This window comes from Typha latifolia, chromosome 1, assembly GCF_019914945.1.
Source record: "Typha latifolia isolate L0001 chromosome 1, TyphaL0001v2, whole genome shotgun sequence".
NCBI classification, from domain to species: Eukaryota; Viridiplantae; Streptophyta; class Magnoliopsida; order Poales; family Typhaceae; genus Typha; species Typha latifolia.
This window is the reverse complement of record NC_133086.1, coordinates 1,297,573-1,321,856: the sequence shown is the minus strand read 5'-3', so window position 1 is coordinate 1,321,856 and position 24,284 is coordinate 1,297,573. Positions and strand designations below refer to the sequence as shown.

The 24,284-nt window shown below is 41.8% G+C and overlaps 3 protein-coding genes across 3 annotated transcripts; 2 read left to right on the top strand and 1 right to left on the bottom strand.

Annotated features, from left to right (window-relative positions):
- Positions 1-1,629: 1,629 nt before the first annotated feature.
- Positions 1,630-17,262, bottom strand: LOC140781587 (uncharacterized). The gene is made up of 5 exons (XM_073127640.1): positions 16,954-17,262; positions 3,399-3,523; positions 2,760-3,074; positions 2,502-2,671; positions 1,630-2,329 (listed from the first exon to the last, which is right to left on the bottom strand). The coding sequence occupies exons 1-5, from the start codon at positions 17,212-17,214 to the stop codon at positions 1,947-1,949; spliced, it is 1,254 nt and encodes a 417-aa protein (XP_072983741.1). The 5' UTR covers positions 17,215-17,262; the 3' UTR covers positions 1,630-1,946.
- A 1,107-nt stretch (positions 17,263-18,369) lies between these two features.
- Positions 18,370-19,125, top strand: LOC140794438 (uncharacterized mitochondrial protein AtMg00310-like). The gene has a single exon (XM_073146470.1). The coding sequence runs from the start codon at positions 18,370-18,372 to the stop codon at positions 19,123-19,125; it is 756 nt and encodes a 251-aa protein (XP_073002571.1).
- Positions 19,126-20,044: 919 nt separating this feature from the next.
- Positions 20,045-24,002, top strand: LOC140781965 (lipoyl synthase, mitochondrial). The gene is made up of 4 exons (XM_073128282.1): positions 20,045-20,679; positions 21,393-21,604; positions 22,873-23,252; positions 23,641-24,002. The coding sequence occupies exons 1-4, from the start codon at positions 20,231-20,233 to the stop codon at positions 23,758-23,760; spliced, it is 1,161 nt and encodes a 386-aa protein (XP_072984383.1). The 5' UTR covers positions 20,045-20,230; the 3' UTR covers positions 23,761-24,002.
- Positions 24,003-24,284: the final 282 nt, after the last annotated feature.

The following is a 24,284-nucleotide window of genomic DNA, read 5'->3' as shown; positions in this document are numbered from 1 at the left end:
TTCCTGTCGTGCTTGTGCCACGTGTCAGTTTCTTGTTGGGCAGTCACTCTTTTGATGAAGAGTATCTATTTGTATATTTATTTTTGGCGTCGTTTGGCTTAAAAGGGAACCCACCAATCGGTAGCACAGGATAGTGATGGATGTGGATGAATGCTAAGTGGAATATTAGGTAATGATGGTAGTGACAGGGATTGAAAGATTTTTTTTTTTTTTTTGTTAACAAAAAAGAAAAGAAAAAAGAGTGGAGGATATAATACAAAAAACAAAACAACAACAAATAAAAAAGAGCATAGGATGTTTATCTCTTTGGTCATATCCTCTTAATCTCTTGTGGCGATATAGGATATGAACATCATGTGCGTATAAAAGATCCCTTGTGTTTGATTCAGACTTGTGGACGAATTTTATTCTATGTGCAAGAATCTTCCCACCACCCTGTCATTGATTGTTGCAAGAGCTGTGTGACCTGAAAAAGTGGTTCGACCTACTCATCAATCGTAATTTATGAAATCCTTTTTGGTGCTTTCAGGAAATTATTTGTTTATGCTTTTGATTTGTTGAATAAACAAGAATTTTATTCTTGGGTAATCAAATCTATATACTGAGACTTACTTGTCTCTCCTCTTATCTTTGATCCAATATTTTATACTTATCAACAAAATTTAATTACTATTTTATCATTAAAAAGTATTACTTAAACCAACTATTTTATCATTTCATTTCATTCTTTAATGAAATCCTTCTTATATCATCATCTTCATGCCGGGTGTATTCCTTCATCAATTAATCTTTCTGGTCAATCAGGCAAAATTTAACAAGTTCATCCTTGTCTAATTATGTTATTCTCCTGTGAATTATCTTTAGAAATTTGCAAATAATTACCTAAGTTTTAATTTTATTGTGAAAAACCTGCTTCCTTCTAGCTATTTGCAGATTGGCTCTTAAAAAACTCACCACTGTGTGTATATATATATATATAACTATTCCATACTTCTGCCAAAAAAAGTGAAAAGCACCCATTTATGAGGTTTTTATTTGGTAAAAAAAGGGTAATTGTATCAGACAGAATATACTACTAATCCTGGCTGGCATGTAGATATCCACACCTTATACCCACTAAAATAAGAAAGCTATCGTACTCTAGAAAGACTAGTAGCGAGACTTTTGTACAAAATGAAGAGATTTTCTTTATGAGTTCTTTTTTTTTAAAAAAAACCTCTATTATGATTTTTTTTAATCTATTATACAAAATATTCCATTAACATCCTATTGCTATTAGCCATATGCCACAGGCCAGTTCAGGCCTAGCTCACGCCAAACCTACTAGCCCTTCGGGCCAGGCAGGGTAAGCTTTATTTTGGAGGCCCGAACTCGAACTCGAACTCAATCTATCAATACTCAGGCTACACGAGCATAATCCCCTCAATATTTTTAAGATACATGCGCAGAAAGATAATTGACGAGATTCTAAAACACAAGTGATATTTGTTGGAGAGGGAGAGATTCTACTCAGAACATCTATGGCAGATACAGTTACAATTGGACCTCAAGACAAGTACATGTAGCACTATTAATTTGTCATACTTGCAATAAAAAGGAATGGCGACAATTAGCTGATACACAGAGATGTTAGAAACACCAACTATTTGCATTTCGGGGGAACAGATACCCTGCTTCGATACAATGAACTCAAGATATAGAAAATAAACAGACAGCAGAAGAACCTTGAGGAGGTGCCTTAAAAAGTTGACAATGTAGAACTTATATGTCGAATTATCACAACAGAAAGTAGTGATCCTTCAAATTCTTCTTGAGCCCATCTTAATCAGTAAAACATCACTGTCAGGTAAGTGAAATCTAAAAGCATGCAAATGTTATCACTGATGGTTGCTAAAGGTAAAAATTGGCATAAGATTAAAAAAGAGATGGAAGAAATAAACCAGAAGCTATCTGCTATCAAGGGTCTGGGCAAGTCTCAGTCTGATATTCTCAAGTTCACTATCTTCCTCTCCATTAGCTAACAATGAGGAGAAATATAGATCAATAACTTTTCTACTACAGCTCATTAGTGAATGATTCTCAAGGTTTTTAGGTTTTCCAAACTTCATAATCTTCTCCAGATTTGCATCAGATGGCTCAATTGCAAAACTTAACAGGACATCTTTCATCGCATTGAACCATATAGGTCGAGCAATTTTCAAGAACTTGTATATTGCTACAATTGGAAGACCAACGCTACCCAGATCAGATTCATTTCTCTCACCTCGTCCATGGAAATCTGAACCTCCGATCTTTAGAAGCCCATATGTGTCAGCCAACTCACTAAATCCTGTTGAAAATGATCAATCTTATTGAGATAAACTAAATTAAAAAATTTCTATAATAAAAGAAACCAGACCTCAGCTCAGATACTATGGCAAGAATAATTGCCTTCAACATGAAAGAGAAAAAACAAACTGTAAGTCTATAACATCTTAAACATGTTGAGTGCAAAATCAAACCTGCAGCTTTTCCATCACTTCTATAAACCTCCAAAGCATGGAGACCAGCAGCTTTCAAGGCCCTGATAACAGAAACTGGGTCCTTCAATGCCCATGGGTGAGCCAAAGCTGACACGCCACCAGTACGAGAAATTAACTGCACCACGGCCTCTGCCGACGGCTCACTGCCCCTGTGGAAAAATAATTCTGAGAACTATTGTATGATTAACCTTCAAATATGCTCACTAAAAGGTACTTACTATTTACTAGGATTCTTACATGGCATAAGCAGGACCGCCATCACACAAGTATTTGCTGAAGGCTTGCCTCAGATTTTCTACATGTCCAGCCTCAACCATAGCCCTAGCCACATGCAACCGTCCAGGAGCTACTCCATCCCCTGCTATCTTGGCAACATGCTCCCACTCGATGGGCATTTTCAATTTCTTTAGGTTCAAAAGCATATTCTTTGCACGGAGGTAACGCCCATCTCTAATATTAGACAGCAAGGCCTCAAGTTCCTCATTCATTGCAGGTCCACATGTACCATAGTATGCAAGGATATGAACAAGCTCGCCAATTCCAGGTACTTCCCTTTTGTATGTTCAGATACAAGACAAAAAGTTCTCAAAATATGGAAAATAACTAGCATAGTTGCTTGAGAACTGGGATAATGATTTCAATGTGAGAATTTTAGAGCATAAATCTGAAATCGAGATAGCAACAATCTAATTAGTTTGGCTAGTGGCTCATCTATTGAACTAAAACCTACAAGAAGTTTTTCTAACCCTTCTGGACATTATTTTTGTAAATACATTTCCCTCTAAAATAGCTTAATTCCTTAAAAAGTAGTAAGCACAGATATACCTAAAACATCAGTACAAAAGATACCTTGTCAGTGCAAGAAGAGAATAGTACCTTGGAGAATGTGATGCACTTATCTCAACTCCAGGGATTATCTTCATGCCAAATTTTACAGCTGCCTCCACGGCCTCTGGTATGCCACCCATATTATCATGGTCTGTTATAGCGAGAACTTTCACCTGTACCAAACATATGATTAACCAATCATGCTTCATTTTTTTTCATGATTATACATTCAAGAAAATAAGAGACAGGGAAATAATTTCACAATTTGGACAAATAGATTAACCAATCTGAGGTTTAACTTGAGGATAAAGAAACATCCAATTTGGACGAAATAGATCATACTCATATCAACCATATTTCTATATTGAAAAAAAAAACTCAAAATGGACTCTGAAGTAGACTAGACAGTGCAAATGTTAGATTACATAAATGTGAAGATAAACAAAGTCAAAAAGAAGAGCTGACATAGTCTGTGAGGAGCTGATGCAAAATCCTATCCAAATTGAGGTTGATGATGATGGTACGACAAGTGATGAAAATAAAAAGAAGAGGGTCGTGAGAATAGCAAGCAAACTAAATAGACAAACATACATGCAGTAGGAAATGCATCACTCTTTATTCATTCATGTTGGAGAAAGTAGTATTGGTGGAAGCTTAGCTGGGACTAGATCTTCTAGCATAAAAGAGTCAGACTGAAATTCGGGAACCTTGAGTTACTGGTCCAATTGGCTCTTGCTAATATAGAAGGTGAGGGACGACACATAAGAGAGACTGCACTAAGAGGGATAAAGCATACAAAAAACCAAGATCGGCATGCGTATTTCTAAATTCTTCTTGTAATACCCCAAAAATTAAAAATTAAAAATTAAAAAAAGGGAAGGGACTCGCGCACGCGCCGAACGCGTGCGTGCATCCCAGCACCCCTGCCACCCCTGCCACCCCCGTCCTCCTCTTCTCCTTTTCTTCTTCTTCTTCTTCTTCTTCCCCTGCCGTGCACGCCACCGACGCCCCTCCTCTATTTCTTCCCTTCACCGCAACCATCCCAACCCCCTATTTTTTCTCCACCCCGCCACCTCTCTCTCTCCTTCTCCTTTCTCTCGGGTTGCCGACGCTGGAGTCGACGGCCGACGAAGCTAAGCGCACGAACCGCGGTAAGCTCCTAACCTCTGAAATTTAGCAGTTTAACCCCCCTCACCGTCGTTGGAGTCCCTGACGGCCGACGACTCTGCGTCTAGCCGTCGGTCCGAGAGCTCCGGTGGAAGGAGGCTCTCTAGTCGGACTTCGGGCCCTTAGTGAAGGGATGAGGAACCTCCATGGCCGTCGGCCATGGAGCGCGCCCCACCGCCGTCGAGCCCTCCTCCCCTTTCCTTTTTCTTCCCCTTTTACTTACCCTTCTCGATCGTCATGCCTTACTCGGCCTCGTGCTGCGCCGCCAGCACCGTCGGCCTCGTGGCTGCGCCGCCGGTACCACGGCCTTGTGGGCCCTTCCCTCTCCCCCTCTGTCTCCTCCCTCAGAAGGAGATAATGAGGGAGGGTGGGGGTTTGTTTAAGTCTAGAATAATAGTTGCATATGCTCTGACACAATGTTAACTTACTAATTATTCTAGAAACTTAAGTAAGAGATTGGTGGTCTTTACCCTTTTCTACTCTAATATGTTGAAATATTTTTGGTTGCCTTTCCTCTCAGCTTGCTTTAGACGATGCTCACGGTCAACTTTTTTCTTTTACTTCGTACTTTTTTCATCCGATTTCCAAATAGTCGTCTCCTTCGACCACTTCAGAAGCATTTTCCTAAATTTGATTCTTCAAACCAACAGTGCACCAACCTAAAACTTGTTCACCTTTTCTGTTAAGATTCACTGCTGCGCAACTACGCAAGAAGAGCATTAATCCAAGAGAAAGGATACCTTACATCCCAGTAAGTAGAAGCCAATACCCCATATAATTTAGCCATGATTGAAAATACCTTTAAATTTGACAATGAGCACTCCATACCGAGTTCAATGACAAGAATTTGATTCTATTCATGGCTCATTAAACATCTTCCAGTTTTCCTTACTGCTCTTCCATTTCATTATAATTTCCTCATAATCCTTATTTGATTCCTCCTTTTCTCTATAAGCTTAACTTTCCCTATCTATATATTATGTCCAAACATTCCGTTTAAGGTATATACTCCTACCTGAGAGATAACATACCCTAACTATGCATGTATTTATACTTACTCCCAAGAATGAATCAGAGTTTTTCCATCCGTAACATGGTATTAGAGCTAATACCTAGGGTTATCATCTTTGAACCCTTTCGTGAACTTGTCGCCAATCGGTCTCCCCAGTCAACGGATCACACTCATCAACTCCTTGGTGCCATGAGCTTCATCTCCTTCGACGACTCGCCGCCATAGATTGCCGTGAGCTCGAGCGGCAGCGCAAGGTCTCCACTGACATCGTCACCAACTTAATAGACACCTCCAAGGTCTCTGTCAACTCTACCACTTCTTTGGATCTCCATCGACGACGTCATCGACTTCATAGCTTGAGCAACAACTTGCAAGGTCTCAATTTATTGCTGTCACAAGTCCTATCTAAGAAATAATTGATAGGATGAATTCATCTCGATTTGTTACTACCTTAAGTTTGATCCAGCAAAGGATTAATTGATTCAACAAAGCTTCTTGCTTCTTGCTTCTTGTTAAATTTGCTACTTGAATCTGCTACAATTATATTTAATGTCTAATATTGATACATTCTGTTATTATTTTCTTTCTTTCGTTGATTTTATGCTTGTAATTGCTGCTGATTTGCCATATTAGTTTGCCACGATAGAGAGTGCATTTGATGGTCATGATCTCTCTATTCATCTTGACAAATCTAGTATTATGGCCTCCAATGGCTCCAAAGAGCAAGCTACTTGGAAGGCTCGTGATCCTCGTGTTCAAGCATACTTGATTGCCGCCATTAACAAAGCTATTCATCCGGATTTTGTTCAATTTATCACTATATTTGATATTTGGTGTCACATTCAATCTCGTCTTGTCGAATCTAGTGGTGGTCGGGCGTATCACCTTCTATCTAGTGCTGAAACAACTCAACAGGGCGAACGATCCCTCCGGCAATTCTATAGTCATATGCGAGATTTTTGGCATGAGTTGTAGGCATTGGAGCCTTCTAATTTTCCTTTAGAAAGCATCGCCAATTGGACTAGTTTCCATATGCTCTTTGTCTGGAGTTTGCTTCTTTGACAGGAATCTTGGTTCATCGTGGCACTTTGTCAAGTTTAGAGTCAGATGTGGTTGAGCTAGTTGCCGAGGAGACGTGTCTATGCACTATTTATTCTCGATATGCTCCACCAACGATGTTCCCTTCAACCGGCGTAGAACAGGCTCTTGCTGTCACATCTGCTAATTACTCTCGCTCAAACTACTCTTGCTCTCGTCCTCGGTGTTCATATTGTCACAAACCGGGACATCTATTTGAGACGTGTGTTATGACCTAATCTCAGCTGCATGATCAAGCTCGGGTGCAAGAAAGCAATTCGCATGGTTGGAGAAAAATATTTGTTAGATATTCTCCCGTAGCCAAAAAATTATAAAATCAGATGGATTCATTCCATATCTTCCTGCTCTACATTTTTTGTATTTATGCCTTTCACAGATTTGGATTGTAGCTAGGGTGAAAATAGGCAAAGTTACAGTGAAGGTGTTGATAACGGGTGGAGGTGATGAAGGTAGAGATGGAGTGGACGTAGGAGATCACAAGTAGGAGGGAGGACTCGACAGTCGAGAGGGATTACAGATAATCGGTGACGAGATGGCACACAATTAGGGCTTGAAAGAGAAGAGAGAAGACTTAGGGTAGAGAAGGAAGGGAAGGGAAGGAGAATTAATATTCGTTCATAATGATTTTTTAGATTGTCATCCACATTTTAAGAGGCTAACCAAACAAGCCAAAATAACAAATAATAACCCTAGAAATATTGCATTCTTGTCGATCGCGTTCGAACGTGCAATTCACGTTCACTGTCGATGTGAATGTATGCAGGCATTCTAATTGGGCTGAGCGCATTCGAACGCACAATTTGCGTTCTCTGTCGATGCGAATGCCTTGAAGGCGTTCACAAGGGACATTCGAAAGCGACCTCCCCGTGTTCGAACACGACATACAAAATTCTTATTTTTTCGAAGAAAACAACTAAAATAAAATAAGAAATATATGTCATAGGCTACATCCATGCTCGAGATGACTCAGTGTGGTTTAAATCACATCACTCCACCATGCTTCCACTCACTTTGTCCTCAAAGTGCAAATTCAGGATAACGGTCCATCAATGTTGCCTCGGATTACTATGTGGCTTGCTCCTATGCCAGACCGACCCAGCTTACCATCACCTTTGTGACTCTCTGTGACAATTCGTCCTTCGCGTCTAACCCTCCCTTGTGCTAGGACCTTCTCTAGAGCAAGCTCAACTGCCTCAAATTCAAGCTTGGGTATTCTGCCACAACCTGCTCAACTGGATCAACTCGGGCTCTCAAGTTAGATACATAGAAGACCGGGTGAATTCATGGTGACTCAAGTAGGTCCAGCTTATATGCAACCGCTCCCGCCTTTCCTAGAATCTGAAATGGACCAAAGAAGCGATGTGCTAGCTTTTGGTTCTGAATAGTTTGTACCGAGATTTGCCGGTACGATTAGAGTTGACATAAACCCATTCGCCAACTTCATAGCTTTTTTTCTATTGTTTGCGATCATGCACTTGTTTCATTCGGTTTTGTGCCGCTGCTAGGTGAAGCTTGAGTACTTCGTCCCATTTCACTAGCAACTCATCTATGTCAATACGGTCAAGTGCGCCCGGTCGGTCATAGGATCGCAATGTTAGAGGCGCACGCCCATAGACAATCTCGAAAGGAGTCATCCCAATAGCGGTGTGGTGAGCCGTGTTATATGAGTACTCCGCCAGGGTAGGTAAGCTAGCCGTCTCTTCGGTTGCTCCCCGGCGAAACATTTCAAATATTGCTCGAGGCAGCGATTAACGACTTTGGATTGCCCATCGGTTTGCGGATGATACACGGGCTCATTTTCGATCCGTACCTTTGCTGTTTGAAGTACTATTACCAAAAAAGACTCATAAAGATCGGATCACAGTCTGAAACTATTGATTTCAGCATTCCATGCACTCGGGTTATTTCCTTCACAAAAATTTCTGTTGCGCACTCTTCATCAACTGATCGATTACCACCATTATCATTGTATGTCCTCTGATCTAGGGAAGTCCTTCAATAAAGTCTATCGTTACATCTTCCCAAATTTGCTCCCGGATGGGTAGGGGTTGCAGTAGCCCCCTCGATTTCACCGAGTCCGCATTGGCACGTTGACAGATTTCACATGCTCAAACATGTGACATCACTTCTTTTCTGACCCCTGCCCATACACAATTTTATGTTAACCTCTTATAGGTTCTGAAGGTCCCCTCATGCCCCACCATAGGAGTGTTGTGGAAGTGGCGAATCAAAATCACTTGCAGTTCGGATTTGGCTGATACACGTACTTGCCGTTGGTCTAGTAGTAGACCATCTTCACTTCTAACCCGGGATAGCTAGATGGTTCTTCCTCTACCTTTATGAGTTCCCTAATCTCTAGATCTTCCACAGATGCAGCTCTAATCTCTGAAAGGAAAGAAAAGATTGGGATAGAAATCATGGTTAGGTCGGCCAGTTCGGGTTGTCGTGATAATGCATCAGCGACCCAATTTTCAATTCCTTTCTGTACACCAATTCGTAGTCGTAGCCCAACAACTTCATCATCCACCGCTGCTCAGCCGTAGTGTGAATCCGTTGTCTAACTAAAGAAGACTTCGTTGGTCGGTACGCACCACGAATCACTGCCCGATTCGATATGATCTCCATTTAGTGACGGCATGGATAATGGTTAGCATCTTTCACTCATATGTAGACATCATCTGGTTCTTCATTCATTGACAACGCCTTGCTCATGTACGCCACTGGACTCCCTTCTTGCATGAGGACAGCCCCAATTCCAGTCCCTAACGCGTCGTATTCCACTACAAAAGGTTTAGTGAAATCGGGTAACGCCAAGACTGAAGCTGTGGTCATTGCCTTCTTTAATTCTTCAAAGGCCTTCGTTGCTGCCTCGATCCACTGAAACTCCCCCTTCTTCAGTAGTGATATTAAAGGGGCAACGATCTTGTCATAGTTGGCAACAAATCGACGGTAATAGCCCGCCAATCCAAGGAAACACTGCAATTCTTTTGGTGTCTTTGGGATATGCCATTGCACCATGTTCTGCACCTTGGAGGGATTGGCTTCCACTCCCGCCACTGATATGATGTGGCCGAAATACTCCACTCTCGGCTGGCCCCATAAATATTTAGACTCCTTCAACTTTAGCTCATTGTCTTTCAAAATCTGCAACACTTCGCGAAGGTGAACAAGATGGTCCTTCTATGAACACGTCTCAATAGCAAGATGTACACGAGGATGTCGTCGAAGAAGGCAAGCACAAACCGCCTCAATAGCGCCCCCTAAAGACGCCATTTATCAACCCTTAAAAGGTGGAGTGAGCATTAGTGTAACACCCCAATTTAAAAAAAAAAACCCGTGACGCACGCGCCGAGCACGTGCGTCACAGAGCGTGCGTCACGTGCGTCACTTTTCCTTTCCTTCCCTTCCCTCCCCGACGTGGGTCGCGAGCCGCCGACCCGAGTGCGGGCTACCGGTGGCATAGGCCACCGGCAGTGCCGGGCCCTCGCTTCTAGTCCCCTCTGTCTCCCTCCCTCGAAGGAGATGGGGGGGGTAGGTGTTGGTGGGCTGCAGCCCACCAACACGATTTCGGGAAGGGCTGCAGGCCGCAGCCCACCTGGACTTGGGTCAACCTTGGTGGGTTGTGGACTTGTGGTTGGGCCCCCAGCCCACCTTAGCCCACCAAAGCCCTCTTGCCTATTGGGTTAGGTTTGAGCCTAACCCAGTACCCCCAGCCTAGCCCAATTGGGGCCAATTGGACCTTATAACCCTGTTTATCTACTTTCACTTGATTGATCAGCCTAACCACCCCACCCCCGTAATGACAATTTATTATCTTGTGAATTTTAGGATTAACACTACGTGAAGAGGATTTTGGTATTCCGGAGGAGCCGGCTAGCTGAGGAGATTTAGCGTACTGTGGAAACCCCCCAGGCAAGTAGAGTTTATACAAGTCTAGAATAATATAGTTACAGTTATTATACCTGTCATAGAAAATATTAGTATTAGTACATGCATTTAGTGTACTATGATGTATCTTGACATGTGCAGTTATTGATAGATTACTCATCATGATATTATGAGAATGCTAGCATATGCATTAGTAATGATGCTCTACATGTATCTTATATGATATACCCCTTACATAAATATCTATTGTGAATATAGAATGTAGCAATTATGACAACTATGACATGCTTTATACACTCATAGACACTGCACCACTTTCACCTATCATTAGTAGTCGGGTTCTTATACTCACTTAGCCCAGGGTTAAGGGCAGAGTGTATCTTATATGACTATACTATTAGCGACCTACACCTGAGGTCGGGAGCCTGTGTGGCATTCAAGTAATTATACTGCATAGTCAGGACTAGATTATGATGATAGAAGAACATGATTAGAAATATATCTCTAGCGATACCCGACAATGCAGGATTAGGGCGTCCGTTGATGAGCCGAGGGCTCCCGATTCTCCCGCTGAGGGCGATGATGATTTAGAGAGAGTGAGATATGGACTTACGACCGGGGTCTTTAGTCTGATGGCCACAGACAACCGGTCACATATAGTGCCGTCATACACGTGTAGGTGGCATTACCGCTAGATGTGTATATATCCTCCCCTCGATGTATGAGATGATAAATGGTTATGTGATGGATGATTTTCTTGAGAGTATTTACCCTGTGTGGTGAATAGCTCGGTGAGCTATGATAAATATGATTAATGTCTTGGTAGGCATAAGATGACTAAACTACTCTTTTATTGCTATGCATAACATGTAAACACTATGATTGAGATTTGTATGAATAGGAGATTGTATCAAGCTTTATATCGTGTAGGATTTATCCTGATATGTTTAGGAACTAGCATGTTCCAAGATAGTGACTGGTGATCTTTATCGATTGCATTTATTTAGTAACTCATGGTAAGTCATTTCAACAAGCATATTGTTATTGCTAGCAAATATAGGCATACATTGGATATGCACATGTGATTTCATTATTTTAGATTGTATGGATCCCTCGCCGGGCAGTGAGCTCACCATCTCTTTGTGGCATTATTTCAGAGCTAGGAGACGCAGGTGCGAGTAGCGAGGAGTAGCTGCCTTTCTTTTTCAGTATGTTTATTAGTCATATTAAGCCCCTGCGAGGACATTATGGTTGACGATGTATTTTGGACTTTAGTATTAATAGTATTTTAGATGTGTATCTAGAAGGCTTGTTATGGTCTGTGGAACTTATATCCGGACTCTTATGGTTGAGTTTATTTATGGTATGAACTTGTGTTGTTGTGTGCCTTATGAAATCCTATTACTGACAAGTCATGTGATGCACTGCGTGGGGAGATTTACCCACGCGATTTACACGTGTATTTGGAGGTTTGGGTGTTTAATTAGTGAGTCCAAAAAGTATGACTTTGAACTCATAATGTCTGTCATGTGTGGAAATGCGATCTTGTGCACATCCTCGGGTCTCACCCGGATTTGGTGGTAGCCGGCTCGTAAGTCTAACTTGTTGAAGTAAAAGGCCCCCAAGAGCTCATCCAAAAATTCTTCAAATGATAGGATACCTATCCTTCACCGTGATGGCATTGAGTGTATGATAGTCCACACAAAATCACCATATTCCATCCTTCCGCACTAGGAGCACCGGTGATGAGTACGAGCTCCGACTCGGTTGGATGATCCTGCTAACACATGATGTGTGGCTGCGGTTTGCCGAGACGCTCCTCTAAACTCCATGGTGCTCCAGCCTACTTTTGTCGCCAACCGAAGCTCTTGAAGCTTCTCTACCATCAATTGAGCCTCAAGCAAGGTGGTTGGTTGAGTAGCTTTCACTTCGGCTTGAATCCCGCCTAAGGCTACTAATGAATGTGCTCTTGAGTTGGGAATTCGATCAGCCCCGCACTCGATTGCTAACACGCTCGAACTCCCGAACTCCTTTTGATATGCTCTTGCCGTAGTCTTTTGGTTAGCTCGGTGAGAGCAGCTTGGAAACAGCTTGGAAATCTTCATAACTGGAGGATCCATATCGAACGCAAATAGCATCAACGAACTCCTCCCACGTTTGATAGGGCCGAGCTTGATTCGTGGCCTGGTACCATCGGATGGTGGTGTCTTCGAGATGAAAAGATGCTAACAACACATTTTGTGCATTAGGTGTTCGTTGGTACTCGAAGAATTGCTACGCTCGATAAACTCAATCGAGCAAATCTCCTCCATTAAAGGGCAGGAAGTTGAGGAAAATAGTCTCTATACGGATGCCGTGTTCTTCTTCTTCATGTCAGTTGGGCTTTCATTCCCTTGAGTTTAATCCAGCATCCCTAGGTGGCCCACTCGTCATCGTCATTGTGGAGGGGTGGATTTGATGCTCGGACATGGTGAAAAGCTGGCGAGGGAACGTTGCGCCTTTCAGGCGGCGTAGGCAGCAAGGGCCCCATGGCTTGACCACCCGTGGGGTCTTCATGATCTTCCTCCTGCCTGGTACGAAAGGGTGGAGGCGGTGTCCCTTGGCAAAAAGGTGGTTCCATCGATGGTGCAGCCCGGGCTCGAATAGGGAACTCGGTCGCCGCCGTACCCCTTGGTGCGCCTAAAAAGACTTGAGTTATTACTTCCATCGATGCTTGCATTGCTCGTTGCATCTCTGTCATGTCCGCAAACATCTTGATCAGATCTGAGTTGACCTTGGAGGTCGTTGGAGAAGTCCCGCCCGATGAGTTTGGATTGGTCTCCGATTTGATAATATTCGTGGTCTCCCCCTCAACGGAGGTGCCTTCATTGGGTCTCAATGCCATAATCTGGTTGTTGGCATGGTGTTCGAGGAATGGTGTCTCTAATACCAATTGATATGGATCGTACGTCCGTTTCGAATCAAACTCGGATACAGGAAAGCAGTCCACGCAATCGGAGGGGAATAATCTCAAAATATTCTCCTATAGTCAGAAAATTATGAAACTAGTAGTAGTCGTTTCGTATCTTTCTGATATATGTTTTTTGTATTCATGCCATTTGCAGATTCTGACTACACCTAGGGCGAAAATATGCAAAACTGGGGTGAAGGTGGAGATAACGGGTGATGGTGATGATGGTGAAAGAGGGGTGATAATGGTGATGGATTGGGTTGCACGTGGTGTTGATGGGATAAGGATGAGAGGGGAGAAGTTAGTCGAGATCCCAAGAAGGAAAAACTCGACAATCGAGGGGGATTAGAGGTAACCAGCGATGAGATGGCACACGACTGGGCTTGAATGATGAGGGAAAAGAGTTAGGGTAGAGAAAAAAGAGAAAGGAAGAAAAATCAATATTCATTCATAATGGTCATTTAGGTTGACATCCACATCTTAAGAGGCTATCCTAACAAGTCAAAATAATAAAAAATAACCCTAGAAACATTGCATACTCGCCGACCGCATTCAAATGGGCTCGAGTGCGTTTGAACACGCAACTCGCATCCACTGTCGTTGTGAACGTATGCAAGCGTTCGCACGCGTCCGTTCAAACGGAGTCGAGCGCATTCAAATACACAATTTGCGTTCTCTGTCGATGCAAATGCCTGCAGGCATTCGCAAGGGACGTTCGAATGCGACCTCCCCAAGTTCAAATGCGACGTCCAGAATCCTTATTTTTCTGGAGAAAACAACTAAAATAAAACAAGAAATAGATCCCATAGGTTGCATCCATGCTTGAGATGACTCGGTGTGGTCCGAATCACATCAAGCTTGCATTAGATCTAGTTTCTTCAATTGTTTGGTGGATAGGTTAGTCTCTAAATATGTGAAAGGCAACCTCATTAGGGTTTTATAGATTGAATTAAATTTCTATGACCTAGACTTCTTCCTCTCCTTCTTCTTTGTTCTCTCCTCCTTCGGGAGCAGCCATTATCTCGGCTACGCCGCCTTATAGCCCCCATCAACCGGCCTACCACTCTAGACCCTTATAGCGGCTCACTTCTCCCTCTTTTTTAACTCTCCCTACTATCACCTTAAACCCCTTTCACCATCCCTAACCTTCCACCACCACCATCCCTATCGGCGCCACCTCATCATCATCGGCCTACCACCACCATACTCCACCTAGGAGGTACGTGCCACCACCTACGGATTCCAAATCTTGCTTGGACCTGAATCCTGCAGTCTGACCTTTCGACTTTCGTACACTATTTCAAAGAAATCTCCCAATTTAGCCATCCAATTCGAGTAAAACTAGAATCATTGGAAAGCTCTTTCCTAGGGCTACAACATATCACAATTTCAGAATGACCCAATGGCTGGATCCGCCATAAATTCTCTCGAAAGCTCCGTGCAAATTCCTGCCCAGATTTCATTACGAGTCGAATCAACCCTTTTTAAGGGGAGATCGTATCGTTAATCTATTTTCAAAGTCCAGATCCCCTTAGCTGTCACCTTCCACCACATAGGAGTCGTTTTCAAAAAAATCTGGTTCTTCAAACCGACAGTGAAATTCCAATCTGAAAATTTTCCACATTAAGGTTCCACTAGTGCACAATGTTAAAAAGGCATGGTGGGATCCATATACTGGAGGAGCCTTAAACCATGCCAAACAGTACTTTACTTCCCAATAACTAGAATAACATATATATTTTAGCCATGGCTGAAAATTCCTTAAAGGTTGACCATTTTTACTTTGTGCCCACCAATGATGTTCAAGAATAACATTACATTCATGGCCTAACCATTAATACCCTTTCTTTTCATTAAACAACCTCCACCTTATTTTCTTCTTGTAAGCCTGGATCTCAGCTTATTTTGCTCCTCCTTTCTTTGAAAGTTCAAGCAGCGCCATTTCTCTATTACAAACAAAATTCTAGTTTGCCTTTCTTTGAAAGTTCAACCAGTTCCATTTCTCTATTACAACCAAAATTCTAGTTTGCCTTTCTTCTTGGCAAGCTTTATATCTATGCTCAAAACCCTCCATTATTTCCTTAAATTTCTTGATTTGTTAATCCATATTCCAAGTCCAGATCGCCAAAGGTTGTCGTTCCTTCCACTACATAGGAATCATTTTTCCAAAAATCTGTTTCTTTAAACCAACAGAGCTCCAATCGAAAGTTCCTTCCCTTTCTCCGTTATTCACAGAGCAGGACACGATATGTGCATGGTGGGATCCCAATTACTAGAAGATAATTCTAAGAATTCCAATCTAATTTAGCCATGTATCTTCTCCTCTATTCTATGTTTAAGAATTCCACTCTTTAATGTTCACATCAAAGTTCATTCATCCATATTACCCTTACTTTCCTTTCAACATCCACCTTATTTTTTCCTTCTTATAAGCCGGGATCTTCCCTACCTTATAGAAGATGAAACACAATATCCTGGAGTCAAATGTAACCTCAAATATAACAACCATGTTCCCTTGATGCTGGACTTTGGTGACTTATAAGTAGCTAATAAGATTTTTCAGGCTGGACATCTGGTTTGAATGAGGAATTGAGTTCACTCATTTTATTATGAAATGATAGAATGAATCTACAGTTAATGAAACTGGTTTGTCTAAATAATTAAAATTAGGACCTCTAGAAATAAATTGAAAGGATGAAGCAAAATGTTTATAAGGAGTCTCTCTGCTGGAAAAATAGAGATGTTTAAATATTATAGATAAATTAATAAGATTGAAGAAGAAAGTGACTGAGAATGAAAAGAAAAGTCTGTATTACACAACATTAGCACACCTCAGGCAATTAGACAACAATCATCTCAAGAAACATAAAAGTGGAATATTCCAACAACAAATACCAACAGATCAACAACAAATCAAGAAACCTCACACTTTTCAGGTAGCAAATTGAAAAACAAGCCATCGCAAGAAATATACAGCCAAGCATTTCTTTTTAACAACAACTAATCTCGAGAAAAAACAAACCTGAGCATTTAAAAGACAACACCAACAGCGCAGGACCAAATCAAGAAGTCTCACATTTTTCAGGTAAGATCAACATATTAATAACAAACACCACCTCAGGTTACAAAACCAGAGCATTCAAGTTACAAACCCACACACCAACACCGAGTCAAGTAATTCCGTCTTTCTCATTAAAGTAGCAACAGAACACAGACCAACTCAAGATATACGCAGACGGAGGATTTCAACAACAATTCGTCTCAGGAAACCCACAGACCAACACCAAATCAAGAACGCTCACAACTTCAAGGGAAGACCAACACTAGATTAGCTAAAGGAAGAAAAAAAAAACCCCATCTCAAGAAAGAGAAGGTCGAAGCTATTCAACAAGAACCATCTCAAGAAACACAAGATCGGAGCATCCCAACAACAATCCAATAGACAAACACCAAATCAAACAGCAAAGAAACAAGTCATAAGACGTTACCCCGTTCCTATGGGCCCTCTCCACGAGGGCTGAAGGCGAAAGGAAACCATCGCTGTGCTTGGAGTGGGAGTGGAACTCGAAGATCACAGGGTCCGCAAGCTTATGGGTCTCGGGAGGCAAGAACTCGTCGGCGGCGGTGGACAAAGAAGGAGAAGGAGATGAACCGCGGAAGGCCCAGTCTAGCACGTATCGCAAGGCGAGGCTTTGGCTAGAGCCCGCCTTCTTGTTCTTGGACTTCCTCTTCTTTTTCTTGTCTCCCATCTCCGAAATAATAGAGGAATCGGAGAAATAGTAACGGCATGAAAGAAATCCTGGAAGGCTTAAATACAATTTTTTGGGACATTTATCAAGAATACCCTATTTTTTGCTTCTATAACCATTAACACCCTTTATATATATATATTTATCATTCTACCCCTGCTTTTTGTCTTTAATACCTTAAAAAACACCTAAGTTTTATCTAAACAGCAGCTAATGAGAGAGTATTCCATTACTTTTGAAAATTAAAAAATAAAATAAAATACCTAAGACATCCTTAAAATCTAGTCCTCCATTAATTTAATATTAATATAAGAAAAATATTATTTTGCCCCTTTACTTTTGCCTTATTTTCGTTTCAATCAACCCCTCATTTTTATGTGTGTCTAAATTTTTTTAAGTTTTACTATCTATTAAACCTTCTGCCATTAATTTTCATCACAGAGGTTAATTGGCCTTCAAATTAAATTAATCTACAAACTAAAATTACTAGTATACTTTCCCAAATTACTACTAAAATTTACATAGCAAAAGGATAAGTATTTTTGATAAATTTCCCTATAATTTAACTCCACCACTCTTCCCTAATACAAATGTTGTAGAGATGACAAAACTCAAAAGGTCAAATAAAAAGTCCAGAATGAGTTAGTGAAACAATATAATAATATAAGGAGATTCTTGTTCTATTTCTTAATTTGAGTTAAATATATTTGACCATTGTATTTTGGATTACATAAATTTTATTTTGTATTACTGTGCTGCATTGTGATTTTTGACTAAGTTACAATAATTAAATTAATTGTGTTCGTGTTTTTTTATTTAAAAATTATTGATCAATGTATTCAGATGGTCAAATGGGCTCATTTTGTGTGATCGTTATCGGATTTAAATCTCCGGTATTAGTTTAATTGACACATCATTAAGTTACTACTTCTCTTAAAAGACTATGTAATTAACACTTGCAACTATGTCGTGTCAGTTGTCACGCAAACAACCGGTTTGTATTCCACGACAACCAACCCACCCTGCACAGCACCTTCACTCTAACAAAATCAATGGTCCTCTTGCCGGCTGGTGGAGAGAGTAACTAAGAAGCTAGCCGGGTGAAAATGCAACAGCCTCTCCTTTGCCGGCAGGCTAACTCTGCTACAGTCCACCATGCTGGCAATACCAACCTTCTGGTTAAGTTGTTCATGGGTGCCAGAAACGGTGCTGGAAGCGATTAATAAAGTGGCGAGGGCCTTTCTATGGTCCAATGGCAGTAACAAGGGAATATATTTAGTAAGCTGGGGCAAGGTGACACAGCCAAAGCGGGAGGGAGGCCTTGGAGTGCGCAGCCTGCAACTCACCGGGTCCAGTTTGCTTGGCAAGCAGGTGTTCCGTGTGCTCAACGGGGAGGATGCGATTTGGATCAAAATCGTGAATGGAAAGTATGGTGGCTTGCACCCTTGGCGACAAGGAAACTGGAGGACAACGTCTGGAGTTTGGAAAGCCTTATACAAAACTGCGCGAGTAATCAGAATGGGATGCCGAAAACTAATCGACGATGGAAGGGATTCGGCTGCTGCGGACGACCCGTGGACGTCGGCAGTGCCATGGAGGTGGAAACCACGCATTTTGCACTCGGATCTATTGAGAATGGAGCTCTCAGTGGCGGAGGTTCTACGGAGCAGATCAAACAGCGGGCACAATCTCGTGGGAGTGGCTGGGTTGGAGTTGGCTTTTGAGATAGCCAGCACCACCCTCGCTACCTCGGAGGTCAAGGATACGTGGATTTGGTGGCCACACACGCTGGGTATCCCGAAGCCTTCGTCCATTTACAGATTTCTCAAACCTACTGAGGAGGAAGTGTGGCCAGGCTGGCGAGGGCTGTGGAAGCTAAAGGTGGCGCCTAGAGTTCAAATGTTTTGCTGAAAACTCCTATGGGAAGATTACCTACTAAAGAACTGATGCATGCTGTTCGGGTAGGAGGAGAGGACAGGTGCAGTCTATGCGGTCTGTTCAGTGAGACCATTGACCACCTGTTCTACGGCTGCAGATACAGCAAAGAAGTGTGGGCCAAGCTGGGTAAGGCGCTACCGGAGGTGGCGGAGATGTGCGACTCAGTGAACCCGGAATGGATGACTACGGCTTGGGGGAGGAGGATAGTGAGCGACGATTACATCAGGGCGCTAATAGCGATCACGTGCTGGGGTATTTGGAAACAGCGCAACCGGGTGGCTTTCGGTGAGAACATGGAGGAGGCAGCCGCAGTGGCGAGACGTGGCCTATTCATGACTAATGAATATGCGGCGGAGACGACAACCATTGCAACGGCTGCAAGACATGAGCAAGGCGAGTGGAGAAGACCACGGGAAGGGCGAGTGAAGCTGAACACTGATGGGGCATTCCGCGCCGGGGCCTGTCAAGCAGGAGCGGGGGCTGTTATCAGAGACGACAGAGGGAAGCTTATATTAGCTAGATGGGAACCAGCGCCGGCAGTGTCGCCGCTATATGCAGAAGCCTGGGCTCTCCGAATGGGGCTGAGCCTACTCCGGGCAGAGCAGTCGATGGAGGTGGAGGTAGACGCAGAGGTCTTGGTGAAGATACTGAAGGAGGAAACGCCGTGTCCTTGGCAGATTAAAAGCATCATTCCCGAGTGCAAAACCCAGAATTGTGGAGTGTACTGTAGGTCACGTAGGCAGGAGGTGTAACAGGCTGGCCGATTGGGCGGCGATGAGGGGATTGGGTGCAACCCGGGTCGGAATGATCCGGGAGGGGGACCAATCCCTCAAGAACTGTATGTTTTGGGCGAAGTGGGCCTAAACCCATGGGAGCCAATCATCAATAGCTAAATATAGCTCATTCAATCAAAAAAAAAAAAAAAATCTCCATCTTCATCTTCATCTCCATCTCCATCTCATCCATCTCTCTCGTCATCCTCTCCCTTCCGCTCTCCTTCTCCGCGCTCGTCACACAACCTTATAGAAAGAGAGAATAGAGAGAGGAGAGACAGAGAGAAGGATTTAGAGAGAGAGCGATGCATCGCGGTCCTCAACTCTTCCGATTCATCTCTCGCTTCTCCAACCCCCGATCCCTTTCTTCCATCCCAACCGTTCCCCTCCAAACCCTAGAACGCGGATCATCGACCCAATCCGTAGGTTCGGCGCCGCCTCCTCCTCCGGCGAGGACGCTAGCGGAGCTCCGGAGGCGGCTGGCGGCGGAGGCCCCCGATCTTTCCGACTTCGTTTACTCGGTGGAGGTGGGGACGAAGAAGCGGCCGCTTGCGAAGCCAAAATGGATGAAGGAGGCCATCCCTGGAGGAGCAAAGTACACGGCGATCAAGGCGAAGCTGAGGGAGTTAAAGCTCCACACCGTGTGCGAGGAGGCGAGGTGCCCCAATATGGGGGAGTGCTGGTCCGGTGGGGAGACTGGTACTGCAACGGCGACTATTATGATCCTTGGAGATACTTGTACACGGGGTTGCAGGTGGCTTCTCTGTTGTTTTCTTAGTTGATTTTATTGGAAAGATTGGATCTTTTCAGGATTCTGTTGGTCTTCCATAGATGGCTTGATTCGTGTAAATAGTACTGATTTAGTTGCGATTTTTATAATTTATTTTGGTATTATATTTGCCTCAGGAGGCGCATAAGATACTCTCTTTTTCCCAAAGAAAGAGGGGCATATGACAGATGAGAAATACCGGGAGGAGCGATCACAAATTTCAGAGTTCATATAATCATGTTTTCCTTCGCGAAGGGAGGAAAATATTAGTATTAAGTTTTTGTATTAGCAAGTTTGTCCAATGTGAACTATGTGCATAAAGTTGTTCGATGCGCTGCATGAATTTGCTTACTTATAGGTGTCAGAAGTGTGAATATGGTTAAGATACTTGATAGGGATGATTACATTCACCGTAGTAGTCTTATGCTGCATAAGATTTTGATGAGAGTTTTTTTTTTAAGAAAAAAAATTGAAAATGGATGAATCAGATTCTTCAGTTGTGTTTGCTGATCTGGATATGGTATTGACATGTTCAGTCACTCCATATTAGTTTTTTTTAATTAAAAAAAATAACAGGGGGAAAGATTGTGAAGGCAAGATGTACTTCTGATAGATTTTGTAGTCAAAATTTTGATTGTCATACTTGTATCCCATTGTTGTATCTATGCCCTTTAATTGTTGGTTCCATTTCCTTTCAGATTTTGTAATGTCAAGACATCGCGAACTCCTCCTCCACCAGATCCAAACGAACCTTCAAATGTTGCTAAAGCAATTGCTTCCTGGGGTCTGGACTATGTGGTGATTACTAGCGTTGACCGAGATGACTTGCTTGATCAAGGAAGTGGCCATTTTACTGAAACAGTGCAGACACTGAAAATTTTAAAGCCAACAATTCTTATAGAGGCTCTTGGTATGCATTCTATATTGGTTATTTCAGCAAATTTTTGACATTTTATGTAGGCTTTAACACTGATGATGATGGTTTAGTATTTGCTATGTCAGAATCTTAATTTAATCTATTCCTTCTTTTTGCTCCACCAATGCGCATTGGCAGCAAAAATGCAGCATTTCAATGAGGTTCACTTTCAAATATACAAACAGGACTATGATACCGTAAATTGAAGCACTTCTAGAGAGAGCAAGAATCGCGGCTATCTGCGGGGCAATAACTTGTCGCATGTCTTGAACCATGCAATTACCCCCATGGGATAGCATACAAATATTTTAAATGTGTTAGGTTTTGTATGTGGGAGAAGTTGTTAGGTGCACTACTGTTCCTAAAGAACTTAATTTGGACATAGCAATATCATTCATGGAGAGTTAACATTTCATAGATGCTGCATCTGTGAATTGATGACCTGTTTTTCTTACTCTTTTTGAAATTTTCTATTTATTGGAAGATTCAATTAGCTTTTGTCATGCGTCTATGGACTTTCTTTCAAAAAGAAAATATATATTTTGTCATATGAATATAACTCTCAATGACACCTAAACTTACATCACATTAGTAGAAAGCTATTTGGCCACTCTGCCCAGTTACGGTTCCTTCAACTTGGGTATGTCATTCCTCCTTATTAGAGAGGTATATGTAGTCATGATGGACATGTCAGAAAATCTTGTGAGATTATCTCATGTATTATTCTCAGTTAATGCTATAGTTAACTCATTCTTTGGTGAGTGGTTATTTATCTTATTTGTCTCATCCTCACTCAGTTGCACCCAGTTCTTTGAGTATATTAATTTTATTATGTTAGCACTCCAAAGCTTGAAACAGCTAGTTTGATAGTTTCACTTAAAATATTCAATTTTAATAAGAGAATTTTTTCTCCTTGATCATTTATAACCACATCCATTATGAAATATTTCAATCATACAGATGTTGTATTAGATTTTGCAGTAAATGATGCTGATTAATTTTCTGCATTAATGTTATTCAAATTGTTGATCCTGCCTATACGATATTGTCTCTGTGATAGTTTGAGTACATATAACAACTAATAACTTATTGTTTTCATGAAGATAGCAGGGCATGCCATTCTTGGAATGTCTCTGAATCCTAGATTGGCTCGTGCTGTTGAATATTTTGCATGATGAGATTCTTATATGTTGTTCTTATTATCTGCTGAAGTCTGCTTGTACATTAATATCCTTAAGATATATAAAATAATCATTGTGCAGTTCCTGATTTTCGAGGAGATGCAAGCTGTGTAGAGAAAGTTGCAAAATCTGGATTGGATGTATTTGCTCACAACATTGAGACAGTGGAAGAGCTGCAGAGCATAGTACGAGATCACCGTGCTAACTTCAAACAATCTATTGATGTCCTTAAAATCGCAAAAGAGTATGCCCCAGCAGGCACACTTACGAAGACATCAATCATGCTGGGTTGTGGGGAAACACCTGATCAGGTTGTCAGCACGATGGAGAAAGTTAGAGAAGCTGGAGTTGATGTTATGACATTTGGTCAGTATATGAGACCATCAAAGAGGCATATGCCCGTCTCTGAGTATGTCACACCAGAGGCTTTCGAGAAGTATCGCGCTCTTGGCATGGAAATGGTATTTCTCAGATATATCTCAAGTTTAATTGTTGAAATCTTGCTACACGTACATTCCTGCAAGTAAATTGCTTTAGTAATATGCTCTTATTGTTAGTTTGAGATGATTATATCTACTAGTTGTATGTTCGATACAATTTCTTAGTACATGTGCACCTGTCAAAACATCTAGTGCTGTCTATGATGATGAATAGCAAAACTTTGATGCCTTGCTAATTCCTGAAGCATGAAATCCCATTGTTCCTAATTCGAAAGGTCACTGAATTTTGGTCACCCATGTTTTCTGTTCTGAATCATATAGATGAACAAATTTGAATGATATGATTTCCTTTGTTCAGTGCAAATTTGAGCCAAAGGCTCACATGCTTTCGGTTTGCAATCTTTTGCAGGGTTTCAGATATGTTGCATCAGGCCCTATGGTGCGGTCCTCATACAAAGCTGGAGAATTTTATATCAAGTCCATGATTGAAGCTGATCGAGCAAAATCTTTTCCTTCTGATGGAGCTTAAGCCTAAATTAAGTTTTTGGATCCATTCTCCACAAAATTGAAATTTGACCCCTAATTTTAAGTGTATTTTCACCTTCATAAATGTAGTCGTCTTATATTATTATTTTGTTCCCTTCAACTTCTCTCATGTTCATATCCTGTCTATGTTCAATCGAATTGGGGAAAAAAATGGCACAGAAATTTGTCCCTGGATTGAAACTGTAATTTGCTTGAAATAAAGGGTGCTGATGGATCAGTTGCTTATACTGTTCTCTGGATGGGCATCAGGGAGGAGTCATAAAATTTGTTTTCACAATATTTATCAAAACTAAACGAGTGAACATATACAGGCAACTCTATTTTGTATATAGGTTAGATAAATAATGTCAAATCCCAGACGTCGGATAATCTCCTCTGGGAGAGCATGTCAATGACTTGGTAGGTGTTGAATGATGGATGCATAAACAACAAAGGACTCAGAAACAAATAAAGTTAAAAGAAAACTTTGTTGGTTATAAAATTTAATGATATATGCAAGGATGTGTT

Coding starts and splice junctions, on each gene's coding strand:
- LOC140794438 (XM_073146470.1), top strand. CDS start 18,370: ATGCTGGCAATACCAACCTTCTGGTTAAGTTGTTCATGGGTGCCAGAA.
- LOC140781587 (XM_073127640.1), bottom strand. CDS start 17,214: ATGGGAGACAAGAAAAAGAAGAGGAAGTCCAAGAACAAGAAGGCGGGC. Junction 3,524..16,953: donor AGAGGGCCCATAGGAACGGG/GTAACGTCTTAT, acceptor TGTTTGGTACAG/GTGAAAGTTCTCGCTATAAC. Junction 2,330..2,501: donor AAGTGATGGAAAAGCTGCAG/GTTTGATTTTGC, acceptor CATTTTCAACAG/GATTTAGTGAGTTGGCTGAC.
- LOC140781965 (XM_073128282.1), top strand. CDS start 20,231: ATGCATCGCGGTCCTCAACTCTTCCGATTCATCTCTCGCTTCTCCAAC. Junction 20,680..21,392: donor ACTTGTACACGGGGTTGCAG/GTGGCTTCTCTG, acceptor ATTTCCTTTCAG/ATTTTGTAATGTCAAGACAT. Junction 21,605..22,872: donor AATTCTTATAGAGGCTCTTG/GTATGCATTCTA, acceptor ATCATTGTGCAG/TTCCTGATTTTCGAGGAGAT.